The sequence below is a fragment of the Hemitrygon akajei genome, chromosome 4 (genome assembly GCF_048418815.1).
Source record: "Hemitrygon akajei chromosome 4, sHemAka1.3, whole genome shotgun sequence".
Taxonomy (NCBI): Eukaryota; Metazoa; Chordata; class Chondrichthyes; order Myliobatiformes; family Dasyatidae; genus Hemitrygon; species Hemitrygon akajei.
Window position 1 is genome coordinate 193,668,232 of NC_133127.1, and position 22,994 is coordinate 193,691,225.

At 48.6% G+C, this 22,994-nt stretch overlaps 1 protein-coding gene across 4 annotated transcripts in view; it reads left to right on the top strand.

Annotated features, from left to right (window-relative positions):
* The window catches only part of LOC140727066 (glycerophosphodiester phosphodiesterase domain-containing protein 5-like), a 271,585-nt gene that overhangs the window by 215,875 nt on the left and 32,716 nt on the right, over nucleotides 1-22,994 (top strand). For all 4 annotated transcript variants that reach the window (XM_073044292.1, XM_073044291.1, XM_073044294.1 and 1 more), the window contains 6 exons: nucleotides 635-780; nucleotides 12,642-12,724; nucleotides 14,038-14,188; nucleotides 15,799-16,020; nucleotides 16,834-16,991; nucleotides 21,366-21,513. In XM_073044292.1, the coding sequence (XP_072900393.1) occupies nucleotides 635-780; nucleotides 12,642-12,724; nucleotides 14,038-14,188; nucleotides 15,799-16,020; nucleotides 16,834-16,991; nucleotides 21,366-21,513 (908 nt within the window). The remainder of the gene's footprint in view (nucleotides 1-634; nucleotides 781-12,641; nucleotides 12,725-14,037; nucleotides 14,189-15,798; nucleotides 16,021-16,833; nucleotides 16,992-21,365; nucleotides 21,514-22,994) is intronic.

The following is a 22,994-nucleotide window of genomic DNA, read 5'->3' on the forward strand; positions in this document are numbered from 1 at the left end:
GGGTTTAGTGTCCATTCAGATCAGATGGAAAAGGGGAAGAAGTTGTTCTATACCCCTCATAATTTTGGATACCTCTATCAAATCTCCCTTCATTCTCCTATGCTCCCAGGAAAACGTCCTAGTGTACCGTACATTAAATGGAGTGACTTTTATGAACCATTACTCAAGGGCTAAGCATTTCCTTTGAGCCACAGGGTTGAGAGTTAGAGTCAAGTTGTCTACCTGAACTAATCCCATTGACTGGAAAAGACGGGGATAGAAGCTAGAATAAGAATGTGGGAAGAAGGGCAAGACCAGGTGAGGGGGAAGGTGCGTGGGTGGAAGAGGGATGAAATAGGAAGCTGGGGGTGATAGGCAAGACCAGGTGAGGGGGAAGGTGCGTGGGTGAAGGAGGGATGAAATAGCAAGCTGGGGGTATAGGTGGAAGAGGTTGAGGGCTGAAGGGGAAGGAATCTGTTGGGAATGGAGAGTGGATCATGGGAGAAAGGGAAGGGGGAGGAGAACATTGAGGAAGTGGTGGGCAGTTGAGGAGAAGAGAAGGGGTGAGAAGGCAGCCAGAATGGGGAAGGGGAAAAGGGAGAAGAGGAAGTTAGAGAAATTGACATGCTGAAGGTGTGCTCCTGTCTGCCCTCAGTTTTTCAGACTTTCCTGCTGCTACTGTACCTGGGAGTCCTTGTGTCTCTGTACCTGCTGCCATTGTTAATCCGGTCGCCATGCATCATGAACAAGGAGAAACTGGGCCGTAGACCAGATGTCATCGGAAATGGAGGTGCGCCGATGGTAGGTAAACGCTGACTGAAGAATTAGCGAAAGTCAGGCAGCAAGTTTCCCTGGCCTGCCTGCAGCAGCCCATGAGATAACGACACAAAATGCTGGAGGAACTTGACAGGTCAGGCAACATCTATGGAAATGAATAAACGGTTGATGTGTCAGGCTGAGAGCCTTCATCAGGACTGGAAAAGAAGGGGGAAGGGGCTGGAATAAGAATGTGGGGAGGGCAGGGGAATGAGAATGTGGGGAGGGCAGGGGAATGAGAAGGTGGGGAGGCAGGGGAATGAGAAAGTGGGGAGGGCAGGGGAATGAGAAGGTGGGGGGGCAGGGAAATGAAGGTGGGTAGGGCAGGGGAATGAGAAGGTGGGTAGGGCAGGGGAATGAGAAGGTGGGGGGGCAGGGAAATGAAGGTGGGTAGGGCAGGGGAATGAGAAAGTGGGGAGGGCAGGGGAATGAGAAGGTGGGGGGGCAGGGGAATGAGAAAGTGGGGAGGGCAGGGGAATGAGAAGGTGGGGAGAGCAGGGGAATGAGAAGGTGGGGGGGCAGGGGAATGAGAAGGTGGGGAGGGCAGGGGAATGTGAATGTGGGGAGGGCAGGGGAATGAGAAGGTGGGGAGGGCAGGGGAATGAGAAGGTGGGGAGGGCAGGGGAATGAGAAGGTGGGTAGGGCAGGGGAATGAGAAGGTGGGGAGGGCAGGGGAATGAGAAGGTGGGGGGCAGGGGAATGAGAAGGTGGGGAGGGCAGGGGAATGTGAACGTGGGGAGGGCAGGGGAATGAGAAGGTGGGGGGCAGGGGAATGAGAAGGTGGGGAGGCAGGGGAATGAGAAGGTGGGGAGGGCAGGGGAATGAGAAGGTGGGGGGGCAGGGGAATGAGAAGGTGGGGAGGGCAGGGGAATGAGAAGGTGGGGGGGCAGTGGAATGAGAAGGTGGGGAGGGCAGGGGAATGAGAAGGTGGGGAGGGCAGGGGAATGTGAATGTGGGGAGAGCAGGGGAATGAGAAAGTGGGGAGGGCAGGGGAATGAGAAGGTGGGGGGGCAGGGGAATGAGAAGGTGGGGGGGCAGGGGAATGAGAAGGTGGGGAGGGCAGGGGAATGAGAAGGTGGGGGGGCAGGGGAATGAGAAGGTGGGGGGGCAGGGGAATGAGAAGGTGGGGGGGCAGGGGAATGAGAATGTGGGGAGGGCAGGGGAATGAGAAGGTGGGGGGGCAGGGGAATGAGAAGGTGGGGAGGGCAGGGGAATGAGAAGGTGGGGGGGCAGTGGAATGAGAAGGTGGGGAGGGCAGGGGAATGAGAAGGTGGGGGGGCAGTGGAATGAGAAGGTGGGGAGGGCAGGGGAATGTGAATGTGGGGAGAGCAGGGGAATGAGAAAGTGGGGAGGGCAGGGGAATGAGAAGGTGGGGAGGGCAGGGGAATGAGAAGGTGGGGAGGGCAGGGGAATGTGAATGTGGGGAGGGCAGGGGAATGAGAAGGTGGGGAGGGCAGGGGAATGAGAAGGTGGGGGGGCAAGGGAATGAGAAGGTGGGGAGGGCAGGGGAATGAGAAGGTGGGGGGGCAGGGGAATATGAATATGGGGAGAGCAGGGGAATGAGAAGGTGCGGAGGGCAGGGAAATGAGAAGGTGGGGGGGCAGGGGAATAAGAATATGGGGAGAGCAGGGGAATGAGAAGGTGGGGAGGGCAGGGGAATGAGAAGGTGGGGGGGGCAGGGGAATAAGAATATGGGGAGAGCAGGGGAATGTGAACGTGGGGAGGGCAGGGGAATGTGAACATGGGGAGGGCAGGGGAATGAGAAGGTGGGGAGGGCAGGGGAATGAGAAAGTGGGGAGGGTAGGGGAATGAGAAAGTGGGGAGGGCAGGGGAATGAGAAGGTGGGGAGGGCAGGGGAATGAGAAGGTGGGGAGGCAGGGGAATGAGAAGGTGGGGAGGGCAGGGAAATGAAGGTGGGTAGGGCAGGGGAATGAGAAAGTGGGGAGGGCAGGGGAATGAGAAGGTGGGGAGGGCAGGGGAATGAGAAGGTGGGGGGGCAGGGGAATGAGAAGGTGGGGAGGGCAGGGGAATGAGAAGGTGGGGAGAGCAGGGGAATGAGAAGGTGGGGGGGCAGGGGAATGAGAAGGTGGGGAGGGCAGGGGAATGTGAATGTGGGGAGGGCAGGGGAATGAGAAGGTGGGGAGGGCAGGGGAATGAGAAGGTGGGGAGGGCAGGGGAATGAGAAGGTGGGTAGGGCAGGGGAATGAGAAGGTGGGGGGCAGGGGAATGAGAAGGTGGGGAGGGCAGGGGAATGTGAACGTGGGGAGGGCAGGGGAATGAGAAGGTGGGGGGCAGGGGAATGAGAAGGTGGGGAGGCAGGGGAATGAGAAGGTGGGGAGGGCAGGGGAATGAGAAGGTGGGGGGGCAGGGGAATGAGAAGGTGGGGAGGGCAGGGGAATGAGAAGGTGGGGGGGCAGTGGAATGAGAAGGTGGGGAGGGCAGGGGAATGAGAAGGTGGGGAGGGCAGGGGAATGAGAAGGTGGGGGGGGCAGTGGAATGAGAAGGTGGGGAGGGCAGGGGAATGTGAATGTGGGGAGAGCAGGGGAATGAGAAAGTGGGGAGGGCAGGGGAATGAGAAGGTGGGGAGGGCAGGGGAATGAGAAGGTGGGGAGGGCAGGGGAATGTGAATGTGGGGAGGGCAGGGGAATGAGAAGGTGGGGAGGGCAGGGGAATGAGAAGGTGGGGGGGCAAGGGAATGAGAAGGTGCGGAGGGCAGGGAAATGAGAAGGTGGGGGGGCAGGGGAATAAGAATATGGGGAGAGCAGGGGAATGAGAAGGTGGGGAGGGCAGGGGAATGAGAAGGTGGGGGGGGCAGGGGAATAAGAATACGGGGAGAGCAGGGGAATGTGAACGTGGGGAGGGCAGGGGAATGTGAACATGGGGAGGGCAGGGGAATGAGAAGGTGGGGAGGGCAGGGGAATGAGAAAGTGGGGAGGGTAGGGGAATGAGAAAGTGGGGAGGGCAGGGGAATGAGAAAGTGGGGAGGGCAGGGGAATGAGAAGGTGGGGAGGGCAGGGGAATGAGAAGGTGGGGAGGCAGGGGAATGAGAAGGTGGGGAGGGCAGGGGAATGAGAAGGTGGGGAGGCAGGGGAATGAGAAGGTGGGGAGGGCAGGGGAATGAGAAGGTGGGGAGGGCAGGGGAATGAGAAGGTGGGGGGGCAGGGGAATAAGAATATGGGGAGGGCAGGGGAATGAGAAGGTGGGGAGGGCAGGGGAATGAGAAGGTGGGGGGGCAGGGGAATGAGAAGGTGGGGAGGGCAGTGGAAGGAGGGGAAGTATGTGCCTGTCATAGCACATCTGGGTGAGGACATGTTTGAAGAGTCAGAGGGCAGCAGAGATCACAGAGGGGGAGCAGTGAGAGAGGATCTCACTGAACTCCCATCGAAGAGAAGATTTAAACTTCTTCAGGGCCGGCGTCCCTCGAAGAGACTTTGCAGTGAAACAACAGATCATGAACACAAGAGATTCTGCAGGTGCAGCAAATCCAGATCCATTGCTGCTCTACTGCAAAGTTTCTTCAAAAGTGTGGAGGGAGTTTCACTCTGTGTCTGACCCTGGGAGTGTGTGATGGGACAGTGTAGACGGAGATTCACTCTGTGTCTGACCCTGGGGGTGTGTGATGGGACAGTGTGGAGGGAGCTTCACTCTGTGTCTGACCCTGGGAGTGTGTGATGGGACAGTGTAGAGGGAGCTTCACTCTGTGTCTGACCCCGGGAGTGTGTGATGGGACAGTGTAGAGGGAGCTTCACTCTGTGTCTGACCCCAAGAGTGTGTGATGGGACAGTGTAGACGGAGATTCACTCTGTGTCTGACCCCGGGAGTGTGTGATGGGACAGTGTGGAGGGAGCTTCACTCTGTGTCTGACCCTGGGAGTGTGTGATGGGACAGTGTAGAGGGAGCTTCATTCTGTGTCTGACCCTGGGAGTGGTGATGGGACAGTGTGGAGGGAGCTACACTCTGTGTCTGACCCCGGGAGTGTGTGCTGGGACAGTGTGGAGGGAGATTCACTCTGTGTCTGACCCCGGGAGTGTGTGATGGGACGGTGTAGAGGGAGATTCACTCTGTGTCTGACCCCGGGAGTGTGTGATGGGACAGTGTGGAGGGAGCTACACTCTGTGTCTGACCCCGGGAGTGTGTGATGGGACAGTGTGGAGGGAGATTCACTCTGTGTCTGACCCCGGGAGTGTGTGATGGGACGGTGTAGAGGGAGCTTCACTCTGTGTCTGACCCCGGGAGTGTGTGATGGGACGGTGTAGAGGGAGCTTCACTCTGTGACTGACCCCGGGAGTGTGTGATGGGACAGTGTGGAGGGAGCTTCACTCTGTGTCTGACCCTGGGCGTGTGTGATGGGACAGTGTGGAGGGAGCTTCACTCTGTGTCTGACTCTGGGAGTGTGTGATGGGACAGTGAGGATGGAGCTTTGCTCTGTGTCTTACCCTGGGAGTGTGTGATGGGACAGTGTGGAGGGAGCTTCACTCTGTGTCTGACCCTGGGAGTGTGTGATGGGACAGTGTGGAGGGAGCTTCACTCTGTGTCTGACTCTGGGAGTGTGTGATGGGACAGTGAGGATGGAGCTTTGCTCTGTGTCTTACCCTGGGAGTGTGTGATGGGACAGTGTGGAGGGAGCTTCACTCTGTGTCTGACCCTGGGAGTGTGTGATGGGACAGTGTGGAGGGAGTTTCACTCTGTGTCTGACCCCGGGAGTGTGTGATGGGACGGTGTGGAGGGAGTTTCACTCTGTGTCTGACCCCGGGAGTGTGTGATGGGACAGTGTGGAGGGAGCTTCACTCTGTGTCTGACCCCGGGAGTGTGTGATGGGACAGTGTGGAGGGGGATTCACTCTGTATTTGCTCTGGGCTAAGCAGGTGGGTCTAACTCACAACCTACAAGCTCTGAGCTGCAGCTAACAGATATAAAAAGACGAGTTGGCAGGTGAATCCCCGAGTGATTACTAATTATTTAGCACAAGACTTTCACGTGGTTCCACTTGCTGTCAGAGCAGCCTGTTAAACTGCTTCCTGCACAAACAGGACAAAGTCTACTCTGCCTCTGACGGTTCCTTGTGGGGATCAGAAAATGTGCAGTTCCTACGGTAATCCTTCATAAGATCTTGTTGTTACACAAAGTGGTCAAGGAAGGCTGCAATCTATTTTTAATGTCTATTTCCTGTCAGCAAGAAATGAGGACCTGGAATACTTCTGTAATAGGAGGCTAAATGTACTGCAGCTGTCACCGGAATGAAGACTGCTGACAATTGAGACGTGGTCTGCTACGTTCTCAGTAGAGGGTTCACAGTGCAGAGTGAAACTCCCTCTTCAACACAGGAGATTCTGTAGGTGTCGGAAATCCAGGGCAAAACACACACAAATGCTGGAGGAACTCAGCAGGTCAGGCAGCATCCATGGAGAAGAATAGTCAATGTTTCGAGCCGAGACCCATTGAAGTCCTGATGAAGGGCAGTATTCCTTTAGGTGTGCCCATTGGTGGGGAGGGCTTTTCCTGTGATTTTCTGGGCCGTATTCACTACTTTTTGTGGGCTTTTCCATTCAAGGTAATTGGTGTTCCCATACCTGGCCATAATGCAACCAGTCAGGGTACTGTCCAGTGTGTACCTCTTGAAGTTGGTCGCAAACTTCTCAGAAAGTAGAGGGGCTGCAGTGCCTTCTTTGTAATAGCACTTAGGTGCTGCACCCAGGACGTGATGTACAGAAGAGATGCAGTAACGATGAACCAGTCCTCATCCGAGTTTGAGAGGGTCAGCAGTTCTAAATTCCTTGGTGTTATCATTGCAGGGGACCTGCCCTGACCCCAGCAGCACCTCTACTTCCTTAGAACTTAGCGACCTTGACAATCCTCTATGGATGTGTGGTGGAGAGTATATTGACTGCCTGCATCACAACCTGGTCTGGAAGCACCAATGCCCTTGAATGGAAAATCCTACAAAAATAGTGGAGATGGCCCACTCCCCACCACTGAGCACATCTACATGGAACCTTATTGCAAAGGCAGCATCCATCATCAGGGATCCCCATCACCCAGGCCACGCTCTCTTCTCACTGCTGCCATCAGAAAGGAGGTACAGGAGCCTCAGGACTCAAACCACCAGGTTCATCAATAGTCACTGCCCCTCAGTCATCAGGCTCCTGAAACAGAGGGGATAACTTCTCTCAGCTTCATTCATCCCAATACCGAACTGTTCCACAACCTATGCATTCACTTACAAGCACTCTTCATCTCATGTTTTCCATAAAATCTGCGAGAAAGTAATCTCCAATTACTTTCCAAATTACTCCAAATTATTCCAATTACTCCAAAGACAGAGAAGCAGTTTCAGCGACAGGTTACTATCGATGCAATGCTCCTCAGACAGGATGAAGAGGTCAATACTCCCCAATGCCATTAGGCTTTACAATTCAACCGCCAGGACTTAAGAACTTTTTAAAAGCTATTATTAATGCTTTTTGAGATAGTGATTTAAATGCATATCATATTTTTTTACTGAGTTAAGTATTGTATGTAATTAGTTTTGCTACAACAAGTGTATGGGACATTGGAAAAAAGTTGAATTTCCCCATGGGGATGAATAAAGTATCTATCTATCTATCTCAGGGTTGCATATGGTAACATTTGTGTACTTCGATAATACATATACTTCGAACTTTTGAATAGAGCTCCCTCTCCAGAGCAGTGAAAGCCCAGGTTGAACAGTGTGAAGCTTTCTCTTCACTCACCTGCGAAATACATGATAAGTAATTAAATTCAGCGCTAGTCAAGAGCAGAGATTCTCATTAGCGACTCCAATGTAGAAACATTTTCTACATTTCAGCATTATTTGAAAAGTTACTGTCTTTCGCCACCATGTGGCCATTGTGAGATTTGCGCCTTTTGAGCTCTGGTTTGGGTGGATGTGTAGCAAGCATCTGATGGGCAACGGCAGGAACGTGGTGAGATGCCCACCCCTCTGAACCTGATATCTTCACATTTTTGGAATCGATCCTATCTAAGGCTTGGAAATTTGCAACGAGCCCTGACGCAGGGTTTCATCCTGAAAGGTCGACAACTCCTTTCTAGCTACAGATGCAGATCGACCGGTTAGATTTCTTCCAGGAGATTGTTTTTCCCTCCAGGTTCCAGGAATCAGAATCAGGTTTAATATATGTATTGAAATTTATTGTTTTGTGGCAGCAGTACATAGCAATACTTAATAATAACAATTATAAATTATCGTAAGTATATATAACAAAATAAAATTTAATAAGTAGCGCAAAATGAGAGGGAAAAGTACTGAGGTAATGTTCACAAACAAGTGAAAATCTGCAGATGCTGGAAATCCACAGTAACACACACAAAATGCTGGGGGAACTCAGCACGCCAGGCAGCATCTATGGAAAAAAGTACAGTCGACATTTCATGCCGAGACCCTTCAGCGGAATAGGAGAGAAAAAAAAATGAGGAGTAGATTTAAAAGGTGGGGGAGGAAAGAGAGAAACACAAGGTGATGGGTGAAACTGGGAGAGAGGAAAAAGTACTGAGGTAATGTTGCTGGGTTCATTGTCCATTCAGCAATCCGATGGCAGAGGGACATCATCAAATTGGAATCAGAATCAGGTTTTTTAACTCTGTCTTATCTGACGTGAAATATGTTGTTTGGCAGCAGCAGTACAGAGCAAAAAAATAGTGCAAAGTGTAGTGTTCACGTCCGGTTCAGAAGAACCTTTGTCTTCTCTGTTCTCCTTCTGCCATCAGGGAGGAGATACAGGAGCCTCAGGACTCACACCACCAGGTTCAGGAAGAGTTATTACCCAACAACCATCAGCCTTTGAACCAAAGGGGATAACTTCACTCAACCCAACACTGATCACACAAACTATGTACTTGCTTTCAAGGACTCTTCAACTGATAGAGAAGTACAGCACAGAAACAGGCCTTCAGCCTATCTAGTCCTTGCCAAAACTATTTAAATTGCCTACTCCCATTGACATGCACTGGAACCAAAGCCATCCATACCCCTACTATCCACGTACCTATCCAAACTTCTCTTGAACGTTGAAATCGAGCTCACATGGACCACTTGTGCTGGCAGCTCATTCCACACACTCATCACCCACTGAGTGAAGAAGTTTTCCCTCATGTTCCCCTTTAACTTCTCACCTTTCACCCTTAACCCATGACCTCTGGAAAAACCAACCACCCAACCTCAGTGAAAAATGCCTGCTTGTATTTACCCTGTCTATACCGTCATGATTTTGATAACCTCTATCAAATTCACTTTTATTTTCGATGTTCTAAATAATAAAGTTCTAACCTATTCAACTTTTTCTTCTAACTCCAGACCCGGCAACATCCTTGTAAGTTTTTGCTGCATTCTTTCAACCTTGTTTACATCCTTCCTGTAGGTTCATGTTCTCGATATTTATTGCTTATTTATTTATTATTACTAGATGGCTTTAAAAATTTTTTTTGTATTTGCACAGTTTGTTCTCTTTTGCAGTGTGGTTGTTTGCCCATCTTTGTTGCGTGTGGTTTCCATTGATTCCATTGTGTTTCTTTCTATCTACTGTGAATGCCCACCATAAAATGAGTCTCAGGGTCGTATATGGTGACATATTTGTACTTTGATAATAAATTCACCTAGAATTTGAACTTTGAACTTTGAAATCTGAAGCTGTCCCTGAATCTTTCAGTGTGTGTTTTCAGGCTCCTGAATCTCCTCCCTGTAACATGAAGAGGGCATGTCCTGGACGGTGCGGGCCCTTAATGATGTGTGCTGCTTTCTTGAGTCACCACCTTTTGAAGATGTCCTTGAGGCTGGGGAGGGTTGTGCCGCTAATGGAGATGGCTGAGTCTACAACCTCCTGAAGCCTCTTGCCATCGTGTGCATTGGAGCCTCCATATCAGATGCAACCAGCCAGAATGCTCCATCTGCAGAAACTTGTCACATACCAAATCTCTCCAAACTCAAACTTCAAAGTAAATATATGATCAAAGAATGTATATGTCACCATATACTGCTTTGAGATTCATTTTCTTGCAGGCATTCACATGAAAAAAACAGAATTTACAAAAAACTGTACATGAACAGACATAGCCAATGTTGAAAGGAAGACAAACTGTGCAAATATAAACAAAACACTGAATTATAAAGAGTCCTTGAAAGTGAGTGTGTAGGTTGTGGAATCAGTTCAGAGTTGAGGTGAGTGAAGCTGTCCATGCTGGTTCAGGAGCCTGATGGTTTTGGGGTGACAACTGTTCTTGAACCCGGTGGTGTGGGACCCAAGGCTCCTGAACCTCCTGCCCGATGGTAGCCGTGAGAAGAGAGTATGGTGTGGGTAGTGGAGGTCCTTGCTTTCCTGTGATGGACGTGCTCAGTGGTGGACAGGGCTTTGCCTGTGATGGACTGGGCTGTATCCACTACTTGCAGCCACAGGTGAGAGCTGAGTATCTGCTGGGGACCAAAGGTGAGTGAACTGCCTTTGACCAACAAGCCCTTTCACCAAAGATGCTACCCCTAATATCATTTATGGTATATTTTATGTCTAGCACTGTACTGCTGCAAAGCAAAAGCAATTCACATAATATTTGTTTGTTTGTTATGTGCCGTGTCATTTGACATGGGCGGTCATGGTCTTTCCATGACTATTATTGTTCTTGGTCATTTTTCCTACAGAAGTGGTTTGCCATTGCCTTCTTCTGGGCAGTGTCTGTACTAGATGGGTGATCCCAGGCATTATCAATACTCTCCAGAGATTGTCTACCTGGCGTCAGTGGTCACATAACCAGGACTTGTGATCTGCACCGGCTGCTCAAACGACCATCCACCACCTGCTCCCATGGCTTCACATGACCCTGATCGGGGGCTAAGCAGGTGCTACACCTTGCCCAAGGGTGAACTGTGGTCTAAAGGGAGGCTAGGAATAGCTTACTCCTCCTTTGGTACTCCCTCACCCTGCCACCCAACATGTCATAAAAGACAGTGATAATAAACCTGATTCTGGTCTGAATGCTGGATCAAACAATCCCCTGGAAGAACTCCTTACGAAGCAGAGCCACTGATGTGCCTTCTTTCCGGTTGTATCAATATGCTGGGCCCAGGACAGATCCTCAGGGTTAATGGTAGGGGTCCTTGGCATAAAAAGAAAAGTTGGGAACCCCTGCTCTAGAGTTTACAGAAAAAGGTGCTGAAAAAAAACCCAAAAGTCATTTGGTGAATGACAGTACTCTGGGCAAAAATATCTCATTAATGAGAGAGGTCGAAGGAGAATGGCCAAACTGGTTCAAGCTGACAGGAAGGCGACAAACAAGAGAAAATCTGCAGATGCTGGAGATCCGAGCAACACACACAAACTGCTGGAGGGACTCAGCAGACCAGGCAGCATCTATGGAAAAAAGTACAGTCAATGTTTCGGACCGAGACCCTTCGACAGGACACCATTACAACAACGTTGTGCAGAAGAGCATCTCTGAATGCACAGCATGTTGAACCTTTAAGTGAATGGACTAATGGCCACAGAGTGTATTTCGTATTACATGTAATAGTATATTTTATATATTGTAATGTACTGCTGCTGCAAAGCAACAAATTTCACAACGTAAGCCAGTGATAGTAAACCTGAGTCTGATTCAGAGGGTGAGCAGAAAAGTTTCCCGAGGATGATACCAGCCTGGGAGGGTTTGAGTGCGAAGGGGAGTTTAGGTAGGCTGGTGCCATTTTCTCTGGGGTGAAGGAGGCTGAAGTGTGCCAATATGGAGGGTTATGAAATGACAACGGCCATAATAAAGGTTGCAGACTGCATTCTCCGATGTACAAGAGTCTAAACTAGAAGCCGTTAGTTTAAGGTGATGAGGGAAAGACTGCTAGGAGATCTGAGAGGCCACTTTTCACACAGAGTCTGGTGGAACGAGGGTGCCAGAGGATGTGGTTGAAGTGGGAGCTCAATTTCAAGATGGCGCCAAGCTGTGATGGCCATCGGGTTTGTGGTTCAGACTTGTTTAAGGTTTGTAATGATAGCTTTTGGGGAAGGCGTGGCAGATTAGGGGTTGGGACAGTGATGACGTGAGGGATCAAGGGCAGCAAGTGAAGAGGTAGAGGAAGGAGCTGGAGTTTGGAGTTCAGGTCACAGTGCTCTAAAGTCGAAGGCCAGTGATCACCAAGGATGGAATTCTGAGGTCTGTGGGCTCCAAGAACAAGAGGTAGTGATCACTGACATCAGAGAGTCCCGGGGTTGGAGTCTGAGGTCAGCGAATCCCAAGTCTGGAGGCCTGAGGTTGGTTGGCAGGTGCTGAGTTTGGAGGTTTGTGATCAGCAAGTCTGAAGTTGGAGGCCCGTGATCAGCAGTACAGGGATCGATGCCCAGAAGTCGGACTCCTGAAGCTTGTGAGTCTGGGGGTTGGAGGCCAGACTGTGTGTGTGGGGGATGAAGGGCAAGGGGTTTGTTTTGTTGTTGTTACTTGTACGTTGGCTGCGTGTTCTGCTAATTGTGGACATGCTATGTTGACGCTGGAATGTGTGGTGATACTTGTGGGCTGCCCCCAGCACATCCTCAGATTGTGTCGGTTGTTAACACAAACAACATATTTCACTGTATGTTTCACCGCTTGTGGGATAAATAAATAAATAAATCTAAATCTAACTATAATGTTTAAAGACATTTGTCTTTATGGACAGTCTATAGACAGGAAAGGTTGAGAGGAATGTGGGCTCTGTGGGACTAGCTTTTGGACGGAATGGGCATGTTAGGTCAAAGGGCCTCTTTCTCCATGGCCCAGTGCACCTTAGGAGGGCGCCTCTGCTGACTGACCTCCCCGGCCTTGTGGTAATCCCTATCCCCTATTACCTCTCTCCTCAGCTAGCCCCGGAGAATACCCTGATGTCCTTCCAGAGGGCGGTCGAACAGCAAGCGAGTGGCTTCTTTGTGAACATCACTGTCAGGTGAGTGGTGCGGGAGGTTGCTGTGCCGAGCATTGAATCACCACTGGTAGGATCTTGCTGTGCACCAGGCACCCACCCTGCAGCCAGCCTCTCAGGGAAGATACTCGCACGGACAGAAGATTGTCCTACTTTACGCAGGGAAGCAGGGACTCTGCAGAAAGACTTGGACAGATTAGGAGAATGGGCAAAGAGGTGGCAGATGGAATACAGCGTTGGGAACTGTCTGGTCATGCACTTTGGTAGAAGGAATAACGGAGTCAACTATTTTCTAAACAGAGAGAAAATTTAGAAATTAGAGGTGTAAAGGGAGTATTGCGAGCAGTTTTGGGCCCCTGATGTAAGAAAGGATGAGCTGGCATTGGAGAGGGTCCAGAGGAAGCTCACAAGAATTATCCCAGGAATGAAAGGGTTTACATATGAGGAGTGTTTGATGGCTCTGGGCCTGTACTTGCTGGAGTTTTGGAGAATGAGGGGTGATCTCATTGAAACGTATCAAACATTGAAAGGCCTCGATAGAGTGGATGTGGAGAGGATGTTTCCCGTTGTGGGGGAGTTTAGAATCTGAGGGCACAGCCACAGAAGAGGAGGCTGTCCCTTTAGAACAGAGATGAGGAGGAATTTCTTTACCCAGAGGATGGTGAATCTGTGGAATTTATTGCCACCGATGGCGATGGCAGCAAGTCATGGGGTATATTTAAAGAGGAGGTTTAAATAGTCAGGTTGTCAAATGTTTTGGGGAGAAAGTAAGAGAAAGGTTAGCATGGTAGCATATTTGGTTAGTGCAATGGTTTACAGTGCCAGCAATCAGGGTTCAATCCCTCCCCGCCACCGCCTGTAAGAAGTTTGTACGTTCTCCCCATTACCACGTGGGCTTCCTCCGGCTGCTTCGGTTTCCTCCCCCACTCGAGGGATGTACGGGCTGGAGTTAATATGTTGTGGGCATGCTATGTCAACACCAATAGCTTGACAATACTTGTGGGCTGCCCCCAGCACATCCTCGGACTGATGGTCATTTATGAAAACGACACATTTCACTGTATTTTTTGATGTACATGTGACAAATAAAGCTAATCTTTAACTTTAGACTCTTTAATTGGATTGGGAGGGAAAATAAATCACTCATTACCGAGTGGTGCAGCAGTTCTGATGGGCTGAATGGCCTTATTTTACTCTTATGTCTTATGGTTTGATTGAAGTTGTAGCCAGGAAAGACCCCAGGTAAACACGCCAGGCACCCCACTAACCCGACCCGCAGTGCTCAGCAAATATCCCCCCATCCATTGGCTGATTTCTCCTGTTATCTGTTCTTCAAGTTACGATGGGGTCCTATTTGTGGTCCACGACACCACTCTGCGACGGACTACCAACGTGGAGGAGGTCTTTCCCGACCGGGCCTCTGACAATGCTGCCATGTTCAACTGGACGGACCTGAGAAGTCTGAACGCTGGCCGCTGGTTCTTCCAGGTGGGTCCACTCTCCTCTCCTGTCCAGTACCCTCCTCCCCCTTCCTGTCTCTGTACCCTTCCTTGCAAAACTGCCCCCATCCTCCCTATTGAGTTCCACTTCCCCAACAATCACCAGTTCAAGCAGATGCTGGAAATCCAGAGTTACACACACAAAATTCTGGAGGAACTCAGCCGGTCAGAAAGAATCTATAGAGAGAAAAACGCAGTCAACATTTTGGGTCAAGACCCTTCATCAGGACTGGAAAGAAAGGAGGCAGAAGTAAGAATGTGGGGGGAGGGGAAGGAGGACATGCTGGAGGGTGATTGGTGAGAACAAGTGAGGGGGAAGCTGATTGGATGGGTGGGGAAGGAAGGATGAAGTAAGAAGCTGGGAGGTGATAGGTGAGACCATGTGAGGGGGAAGCTGATTGGATGGGTGGGGAAGGAAGGATGTAGTAAGAAGCTGGGAGGTGATAGGTGAGACCATGTGAGGGGGAAGCTGATTGGATGGGTGGGGAAGGAGGATGAAGTAAGAAGCTGGGAGGTGATAGGTGGAAGAAGAAGGAATCTGATGGGGAGAAGGGTGGCCCATAGATGAAAGGGAAGGGGGAGAGGAACCAAAGGGAACTGATGGGCAGGTGAAGAGAAAGGAACGGGTAAGAGGGGAATCAAAATGGAAAATGGAAAAAGAGAGAAGAGGAAGGGGGAGAAGTTACCAGAACTTAGAGAGATTAATGTTCGTGCCATCAGGTTGGAGGTGACCCACCATGAGTGTAGTTTCATGATGGCAGAAGAGGAGGTGTCAGAATGGGAATGAATAGTCAAATTTAAATGGTTGGCCTCTGGGAAATCCATCCAGTCGGTTCAGGAGTCCGATAGCAGCAGGGAAGAAGATACTCTTAAGTCCAATCACACAGGATCTTAATGAGCGGTGGAGTGGAAGCAGCATAGATGTGATGGCCCATTTTCTATAGGAGGATCCCCAGGGTAAGGGAGACCAAAACTAGGGTGCTGAGGTTTACGGTGAGACTGGAAACATTTAAAATGGACATCAGGGACAACAGTTTCTCACAGAGATGCCAGTGGGAGTGGATGAGGCAGGTACTGAAGTGTCCTTTATGAAGCACTTAGGTAAGGTGGGGCTTGGAGGGATATAGGCCAAATGCAGGAAACTGGGACTTGTTGGGTGGGCACCGTGGTTGGCACGGACTGGTTGGGTCGAATGGCCTGTATCCGTACCTTATCACTCTGTGACTTTTAAGTCTATCCCTTCCACATCCTCTGTGAATATTTCTGGGAGTTAAATTACCTCACTGTTACAAATTGTAACAATAAACACAGACTGGAGGCCAGTAGCTCATTGTTAATAAACTACTGGCCCGCTAAACGCTGACGCCATCTAGTCAAAACATTTTACTTTTACCATTGTGCCTGTCAGTTGTTCTGACTGCCCGACATTGTTTACTAGCGCTGTGAGTTGTGATTTGTGTTTGATGTGTCTAGTGCAAAAAGAAACAGTTGCTGTGATGCATCCAGAGAGGATGCTTCCTATGGCGCTTCGGTAAAAACTGGTTACTGTTTCCGGGAATTGGTAAGGACCAAGTGGACCCACTTGTCCCTGTTCCACAGGAGGATCCTTTCTGGACGGCCAGGGAGCTCTCTCAGAAGGATAACACGGAGGCCTCGAACCAGTCGCTCTGCCGCTTGGTGGAGGTGTTGCAGTTGGCCACCCGGAAGAACAAGTCGGTGATGCTGGACCTCTGGAGGCCCCCGGCTGGGCACCCCTTCCACTCCACCTGGATCAACGTCACGCTGGAAGCCATCCTGGAATCGGGGATCCCCCAGGAGATGGTGAGCGCGTCATGGCTTGTTTTCTCTGGTGCTTGCGTTGCCGAGCTGTGCCTGTTGGGGAAGAGGGACAGGTCAGTGAGTCCCCCAGCATCTGGCTACTGCCAAAACACTCCACTTATTATTGTTAATTACCAGTTAGATAAACACTCATTACCTTCATCGGTCATAGAGTCATAGAGCACTGCAGCACAGAAACAGTCCCTTCGGCCCATCTAGTCCAGGCCCATCTCTTATTGTGACTAGTCCCAATTACCTGCACCCAAACTATATCCTTCATACCCCTCCCATCCATGCACCTATCCAAACTTCTCTTAAATGTTGAAATCAAGCCCGCATCCACCACTGGCAGCTCGTTCCACACTCTCACCACCCCTTGAATGAAGAAATTCCCCCTCATGGTCCCCTTAAGCATTTCACCTTTCACCCTTAACCCATGACCTCTAGTTTTTTCTCACTCAGCAGAATAAAACCTGCTTTACTCTGTCTGTACCCCTCATAATTGTGTATTCCTCTATCAAGTCTCCCCTCATCCTGCTACGCTCTAGGGAATAAAGTCCTAATCAATTCAGCCTTCCCCTATAACTCAGGTCCTTAAGTCCTGTCAACATCCTTGTAAATTTTCTCTGCATGTTTTCTATCTCATTGATATCTTTATTCTTCTCTGAGCACCTGCTTCTGTGCGGCAGTTCTCCGTGATTCTAAGAAATTAAGGAAAACTTCATCACACAAAGGCTGGTGGAGATGTTGAATTTTGACTCATAACATGTGTTAGATGAAGAGGATAAGCTGGAAGTGTCTGCTGCCGTATTTCAGGTGATGTGGCTCCCTGAAGAGGACAGGTGGCTGGTTCAACGACTGGCCCCGGGCTTCCAGCACTTCTCCTCCGTGAAGCAAAATGCCACCGCGCTGCACAGCCAGGGCATTTCCGGACTGAACCTGCGTTACAACAAGGTCGATGCGGATGAGATGCGGTAATAACTGTCTATTCAAGCCTTTCGAGCCATTGCGTTGGTTTCAAATTTCCAGCCTCAGGACCCACAGCACCACGTTCAGGAGCAGTTATCACCCCACAACCATCGGGCTCTTGAACCAAAGGGGATAACTTCACTTGCCCCATCATTGAAATATTCCCACAACCAACAGACTCACTTCCAAGGACTCTTTATCTCATGCTCTCAATATTTATTGCTTATTTATTCATTATTGTTATTATTTCTTTCTTTTTGTATTTGCACAGTTTGTTATCTTGTTGCACACTGATTGAATGTCCTAGTCTTTCATTGATTCTGTTAAGGTTATTATTCCATAGATTTATTGACCATGCCCACAAGAAAATGAATCTCAGGGTTGTATATAGCGACATTTATGTACTTTGAACTTTGAACCTTGATCTTACCCTTCCATAGATGGATTTGTAGATTTGGCCAGACCTCTCTGTTTTGAGGTCAAAGAAACCCTAACTCCTTCTTTCATTGATGGAGATGGATTGGGATTGACTTCCCCACTCCCCCGACCTTCTCTCTTCTCCCCCCTCCAACGAGCAGAAGATCCAAAAAGCCTGAAAGCCTGCACCACAAGGCTCAAGGACACCTATCCCGCTGCTATAAGACTATTGAACAGTCCTGCAGTATGAAGATGTATTCTTGACCTTATAATCTACCACGTTGTGGCCTTGTCTGCTTGCACTGCATTTTCTCAGTAAGTGTAGCACTTTATTCTGCATTCTGTTATTGTTTTACCTTGTTCTATCTCAAAGCACTGTTGCAATGAAATGATCTATATGAATAGTATGCAGAACAAGCTTTTCACCGTACCTTAGAATGACATTCAGTGGCCAGTTTATTACATACACCTGTGCACCAGCTCGTTTATGCAAATATCTAATCAGTTAATCATATGGCAGCAACCCAATACACAAAGCTATGCAGACAGAGTTAAGAAGTTCAGTTGTTGTTCAGACAAAACATTGGAATGGAGAAGAAATGTTGAAAGGTTCATTTACTATCAAAGAGTGTATCCATATACAACTCTGAGATCTGTCTTCTGCAGATAGCTGCAAAACAAGGAAAGAACAGAAAAGTTGTTCAGAGAGAAACTTCAAACACCCCCCCCCCCCGCACAAAAAAGAATGGCATCTCGATCATCAACCCCCAAGCTCCACTTCCCCGCACAAAATGGAACAGGAACATTGACCCCAAAATAACACTTCCTCCACACAAAAGGCCAACGGAAAACAATGGAACATCAGTACCCAAACACCCCCCCCGCACAACAAAACGGAGAAGAAATGGGCAATAAAAACAAAGAATATAAAAACCATGAGTCTGAAAATGTCCACACTCCATAAGCACAGTAGTGCAATCCATAAACGTAGAACCATGATACCATCCTGCAATATCACTGACATTCATTGAAAAAGAGGGCTATCACACGAGGCGGAGAGGCCAACCCGCCTGCCACAGCGAGCCGCACAGTAACAGGCTGCTCTCAGATCAGAAAGAAGGCAGTCAGTGCTGAACTCTCACTTGCTTCCCCCATTTGCTTCAATCTTCCTCAAAGCTTTGATCGACAATTAATGGACGCTTTAGCCGGCGAAATGGAGTCGAACATTGGCTCGTGCCCCATCTTGCCGTTTCTTCCCGTTGAGGCCATCTGAGTATGCACTTGCTTCCCGGAAGCTTATTGGAGACAGCAAAAAGGCTGGATTACTCTAACAGTCTCCAAATTGTAAAAGTCGCAGGCTCTAACAGTCCTAGAGACACATTTAAGGTGAAAAACAGGCGTAAAAGAGGTAAAAAAGACATTTTCATAAGCTATCTTGAAGATGTCGACTGAGGAAGTGTTTAACCCTGGCGTCATCTTGACCAAATGTGATCTAAGTGACTTTGACCATAGAATGATTGTTGGTGCCAGATGGGGTGGTTTGAGTATCTCAGAAACTGCTGATCTCCTGGGATTTTCATGCTCAACAGTCTCCAGAGATTACAGAGAATGGTGAGAAAAGCAAAAAATAGCAGTTCTGTGGGTAAAACTATCTTGTTAATGAGAGAGGTCAGAGGAGAATGGCCAGACTGGTTCAAGCTGACAGGAACTCAAATAACCACATGTTACAACAGTAGTGCACATAAGAACATCTCTGAACTGCCATGTTGAACCTTGAAGTGGATGAGCTACAGCAGCAGCAGACCACACTGGATTCAGTCCTGTATATATTGAAGCGTCCACTTAGTGTGTCTAAATAATACTGAGAACATGAGTTGTAGAGTCTGTGAAACTGTAGGTTGTGGAATCAGTTCAGAGTTGGAGTGAGTGAAATTATGACTCCAGTCCTCTTGCCCAATTAAGATATTAAAAGATTAAGTTCTTTTTAATATTTTAATACTGTGTAAGATTGTAAAATCTCAAAAACGTGAAATGGAAGCCGCACACACAAAATGCTGGAGAAACTCAGTAGGTCAGGCAGCATCTATGGAGGACAATGAACAGTTAGCATTTTGGGCCTGATAAGGGTCTTAGCCTGAAATGCCAGCTGTATATTTCTCTCCATAAATGCTGCCTGACCTGCTGAGTTCATTGGGTATTTTGTGTGTGTTGCTTTGGATTTCCAGCATCTGAGAAATTGAAGCAGAGAGGGACTATTCAACACAGCCCAACCTCCCCACACTAATCCATATCCCTTGATTCCTTTAATAAAGTCCAAAGTTCAAAGTAAATTTATTATCAAAATATATAAATGTCACCATATACAACCCTGAGATTTGTTTTCTTGTGAGCATACTCAATAAATCTGTAGAATAATAACCTTTATAGAATCAGTGAGTCCTTGAAAGTGAGTTGACAGGTTGTGGGAACATTTCAATGTTGCCTTTGGTTCAAGATCCTGATGGTTCAGGGCTGAACCAGAGCGGTGGGGGCCTCTGATGACGGATGCTGCTTTCCTGTGACATCGTTTCATGTAGATTGCTCAATGAAGGGGACGGCTTTTTCTTGATGGACTGGGCCGTATCCATTACTTTTTGTAAGATATTTCCTTCAAGGGCATTGGTGTTTCCACACCAGGCTATGATGCAGCCAGTCAATATACTCTCCACCACACTATGACAGAAGTTTGACTAAGCTTTCGACGTCATGCTGAATCTTCGCAAACTCCCAAGGAAATAGACACTGCTGTACTTTCTTCATAATTGCACTCACATGCTGGATCCTCCGAAATAATAACAACAGGGAGTTCAAAGTTGCTGACCCTCTCTACCTCTGATCCACCAATGAGGACTGGCTCATGGGTTTATGGTTTCTTTCTCCTGAAGTCAATAATCATCTCCTTAATCTTGCTGACGTTGAGTGCAAGGTTGTTGCTGTGGCACCACTCTGCCAGAGTTTCACTCTCCCTCCTATATGCTGATTCATCACCACCTTTGACCTGGCCAACAACAGTGATGTCATCAGCAAACTTGAAAATGGCATTGGAGCTGTGCTTAGCCACACAGTCATAAGTGTAAAGTGAGTAGAGCAGGGGGGGGCAAGCACTCAGCAGGACATCTGGAAGTGTTAGATACAGAACATAGACCATTACAGCACAGTACCCTTCAGCCCAAGATGTTGTGCCAACATTTTAACCTGCTCTAAGATCAATCGAACCCTCCCATCCTGCATAGCCCTCATTTTTCCGTCACCCATGTGCCTGTTTTAGTGTCTCTTAAATGTCCCTAATGTATCTGCCTCTACCACCACCTCTGGCAGCACGTTCCACTCAGTGTAAAAATCCTACCTCTGGCAATACTAAACCTACTCTAATTCCAGTTCCAACTTACTTAGAACACACTACAGGCCCTTCAGCCCACGATGTTGTGCTGACATTTTAACCTACTGCAAGATCAATCTAACCCTTCCCTCCCACCTAGTCCTCCATTTTTCTATCATCGATGAGCCAATTTAAGAGTTTATTAAAGAGTATTTTTGCTATTTTTTTTTGCAGATTGGTTATTTGGTCATTCTTTGTGTATTTCGTTGATTCTTTTGTGTTTCTATGATCTACTGTGAATGCCCACAAGAAAATGAATCTCAGGGTTGTATATGGTGACATCTATGTACTTTGATCATAAATTTACTTTGAACTTAAATGTTCCCAATGTATGTGCCTGTAACACCACCTAACACACTTTGCTTAAAAAGCCTACCTCTGACAACACCCCCCCCCCCATACTTTCCTCCAATCACCTTAAAATTATCCTCCCCTGATATTAGACATTTCCTCCCTGTGCCTTGTGAGGTCCATGTCTCGCGTCACCCTCTGGCACCGAGCTCTTCCACAGGATCCACACTTCAGCTCCCTGTTTTGTTTGCAGGAAATTTGCCGCAAAGAATATCACCACCAACCTGTACCTCGTCAACGAACCGTGGCTGTTTTCGGTGCTGTGGTGTGCCGGGGTGCAGTCTGTTACGTCCGATGCCTGCCAAATCTTAAACAAAGTGCGGACTCCCACCTGGATATTGGTAAGTGACAGGGAGGAAGAGACTGTTCAGCCCCAGGACTCGATTCTACCCCCTCATGGCTTCCCCCCCACCGGCAGGGCATTCCACTCACCTACTGCTCTGTGTAAATAAAACCCCACCTCCCTATACTTCCCTCCAATCACATTAACATTATGTCCCCTTGTATTAGCCATATCCACCCAGGGAAAAAATCTCTGGCTGTCCACTCGACCTATGCCTCTTATCAATGAACTGTCGATGTTTCAGGCATCAGACCTGGGCTGCAATACCTTCTGAGTTCCTCCAGCAGTTTGTTTAGAGCATAGAACAGTACAGCACAGGAACAGATCCTACACCCCACAATGCTCAGCTGTCAATTAAATAACTAATCCCTCTGCCTACACAATGTTCATATCCTTCCAATTTTTAAAAATCTCCTATTTATTTATTTGTTTGTTTGTTTATTGAGAAACAGCACAGAATAAGCCTTACCGGTCCCTTGAATCACACGGCCCGGTGTTCCCCTGATTTAATCCTGGCCTAATCACAGATTTAATCCTAGCCTGACAATTTACAATGACCTATTACCACCAGTCCAGGCATCCTCCACTCTGTGTTGTAAAAACAAACCAGAGAAAATCTGCAGATGCTGGAAATCCGAGCAACACACACAAAATGCTGGAGGAACTCAGCAGGCCAGGCACTGCCTATGGAAAAGAGTACAGTTGATGTTTCGGGCCAAAACCCTGGAGAAAGGTTTTAAAAAGGTACTCCTCGTTTTCTCCTACAGTCCTGTTGAAGGGTTTCGGCCCAAAACACCGATTGTACTCTTTTCCTAGATGTTTTCCTGAGATCCCCCAGCATCTTGTCTGTGTTGACCTGTTGTAAAAATATTGCTCCTCACATCTCCTTTGAAATTACCCCTTCTTCACCATCAACGCATGCTTCTCGCTCCAGATTCCAGCATCTGGCAGTCCCCCGTGCCTACGCCTTGCCTTTCTCTGCCTGCGAGGATGTCACTGGGGACTCCCCAGGGATTGAGCGGGCCATCTGAAGAGTAGACACAGGAGAAAGACAGCACAGCGAGCAGCACTGTTCCCTCTAAGCTGCGGGAGAGTGTGAGCACGCACTAACTGAAATGCTCCTACCAACATAACCTTTGTTGCCACGCAGATGGAATTGGACGCAGCTAAAGTTTAAAAACATGAAAGGTTTTCTTTGTTGTACTGTATTTCATTGTATGTTTGAATTAATACGGTATTGTGCAGAAGTCTGCGGCACATATACTTATAGCTAGGATGCCTAAGACTTTTGCACAATACTGTAGTAATTTTATGTATTGCACTGTACTGCCGCCACTGCTGAAAAATTCATGACATATGTGAGTGATGATAAACCTGATTCTGATGAGGGTCTCTGTAGTGGACTGAGAGTGGGAAGGGGAATCATGTTTGGGAAAAGGGGAAGGGAGAGGGGAGGGAGCGGGAAGCACCAGAGATACG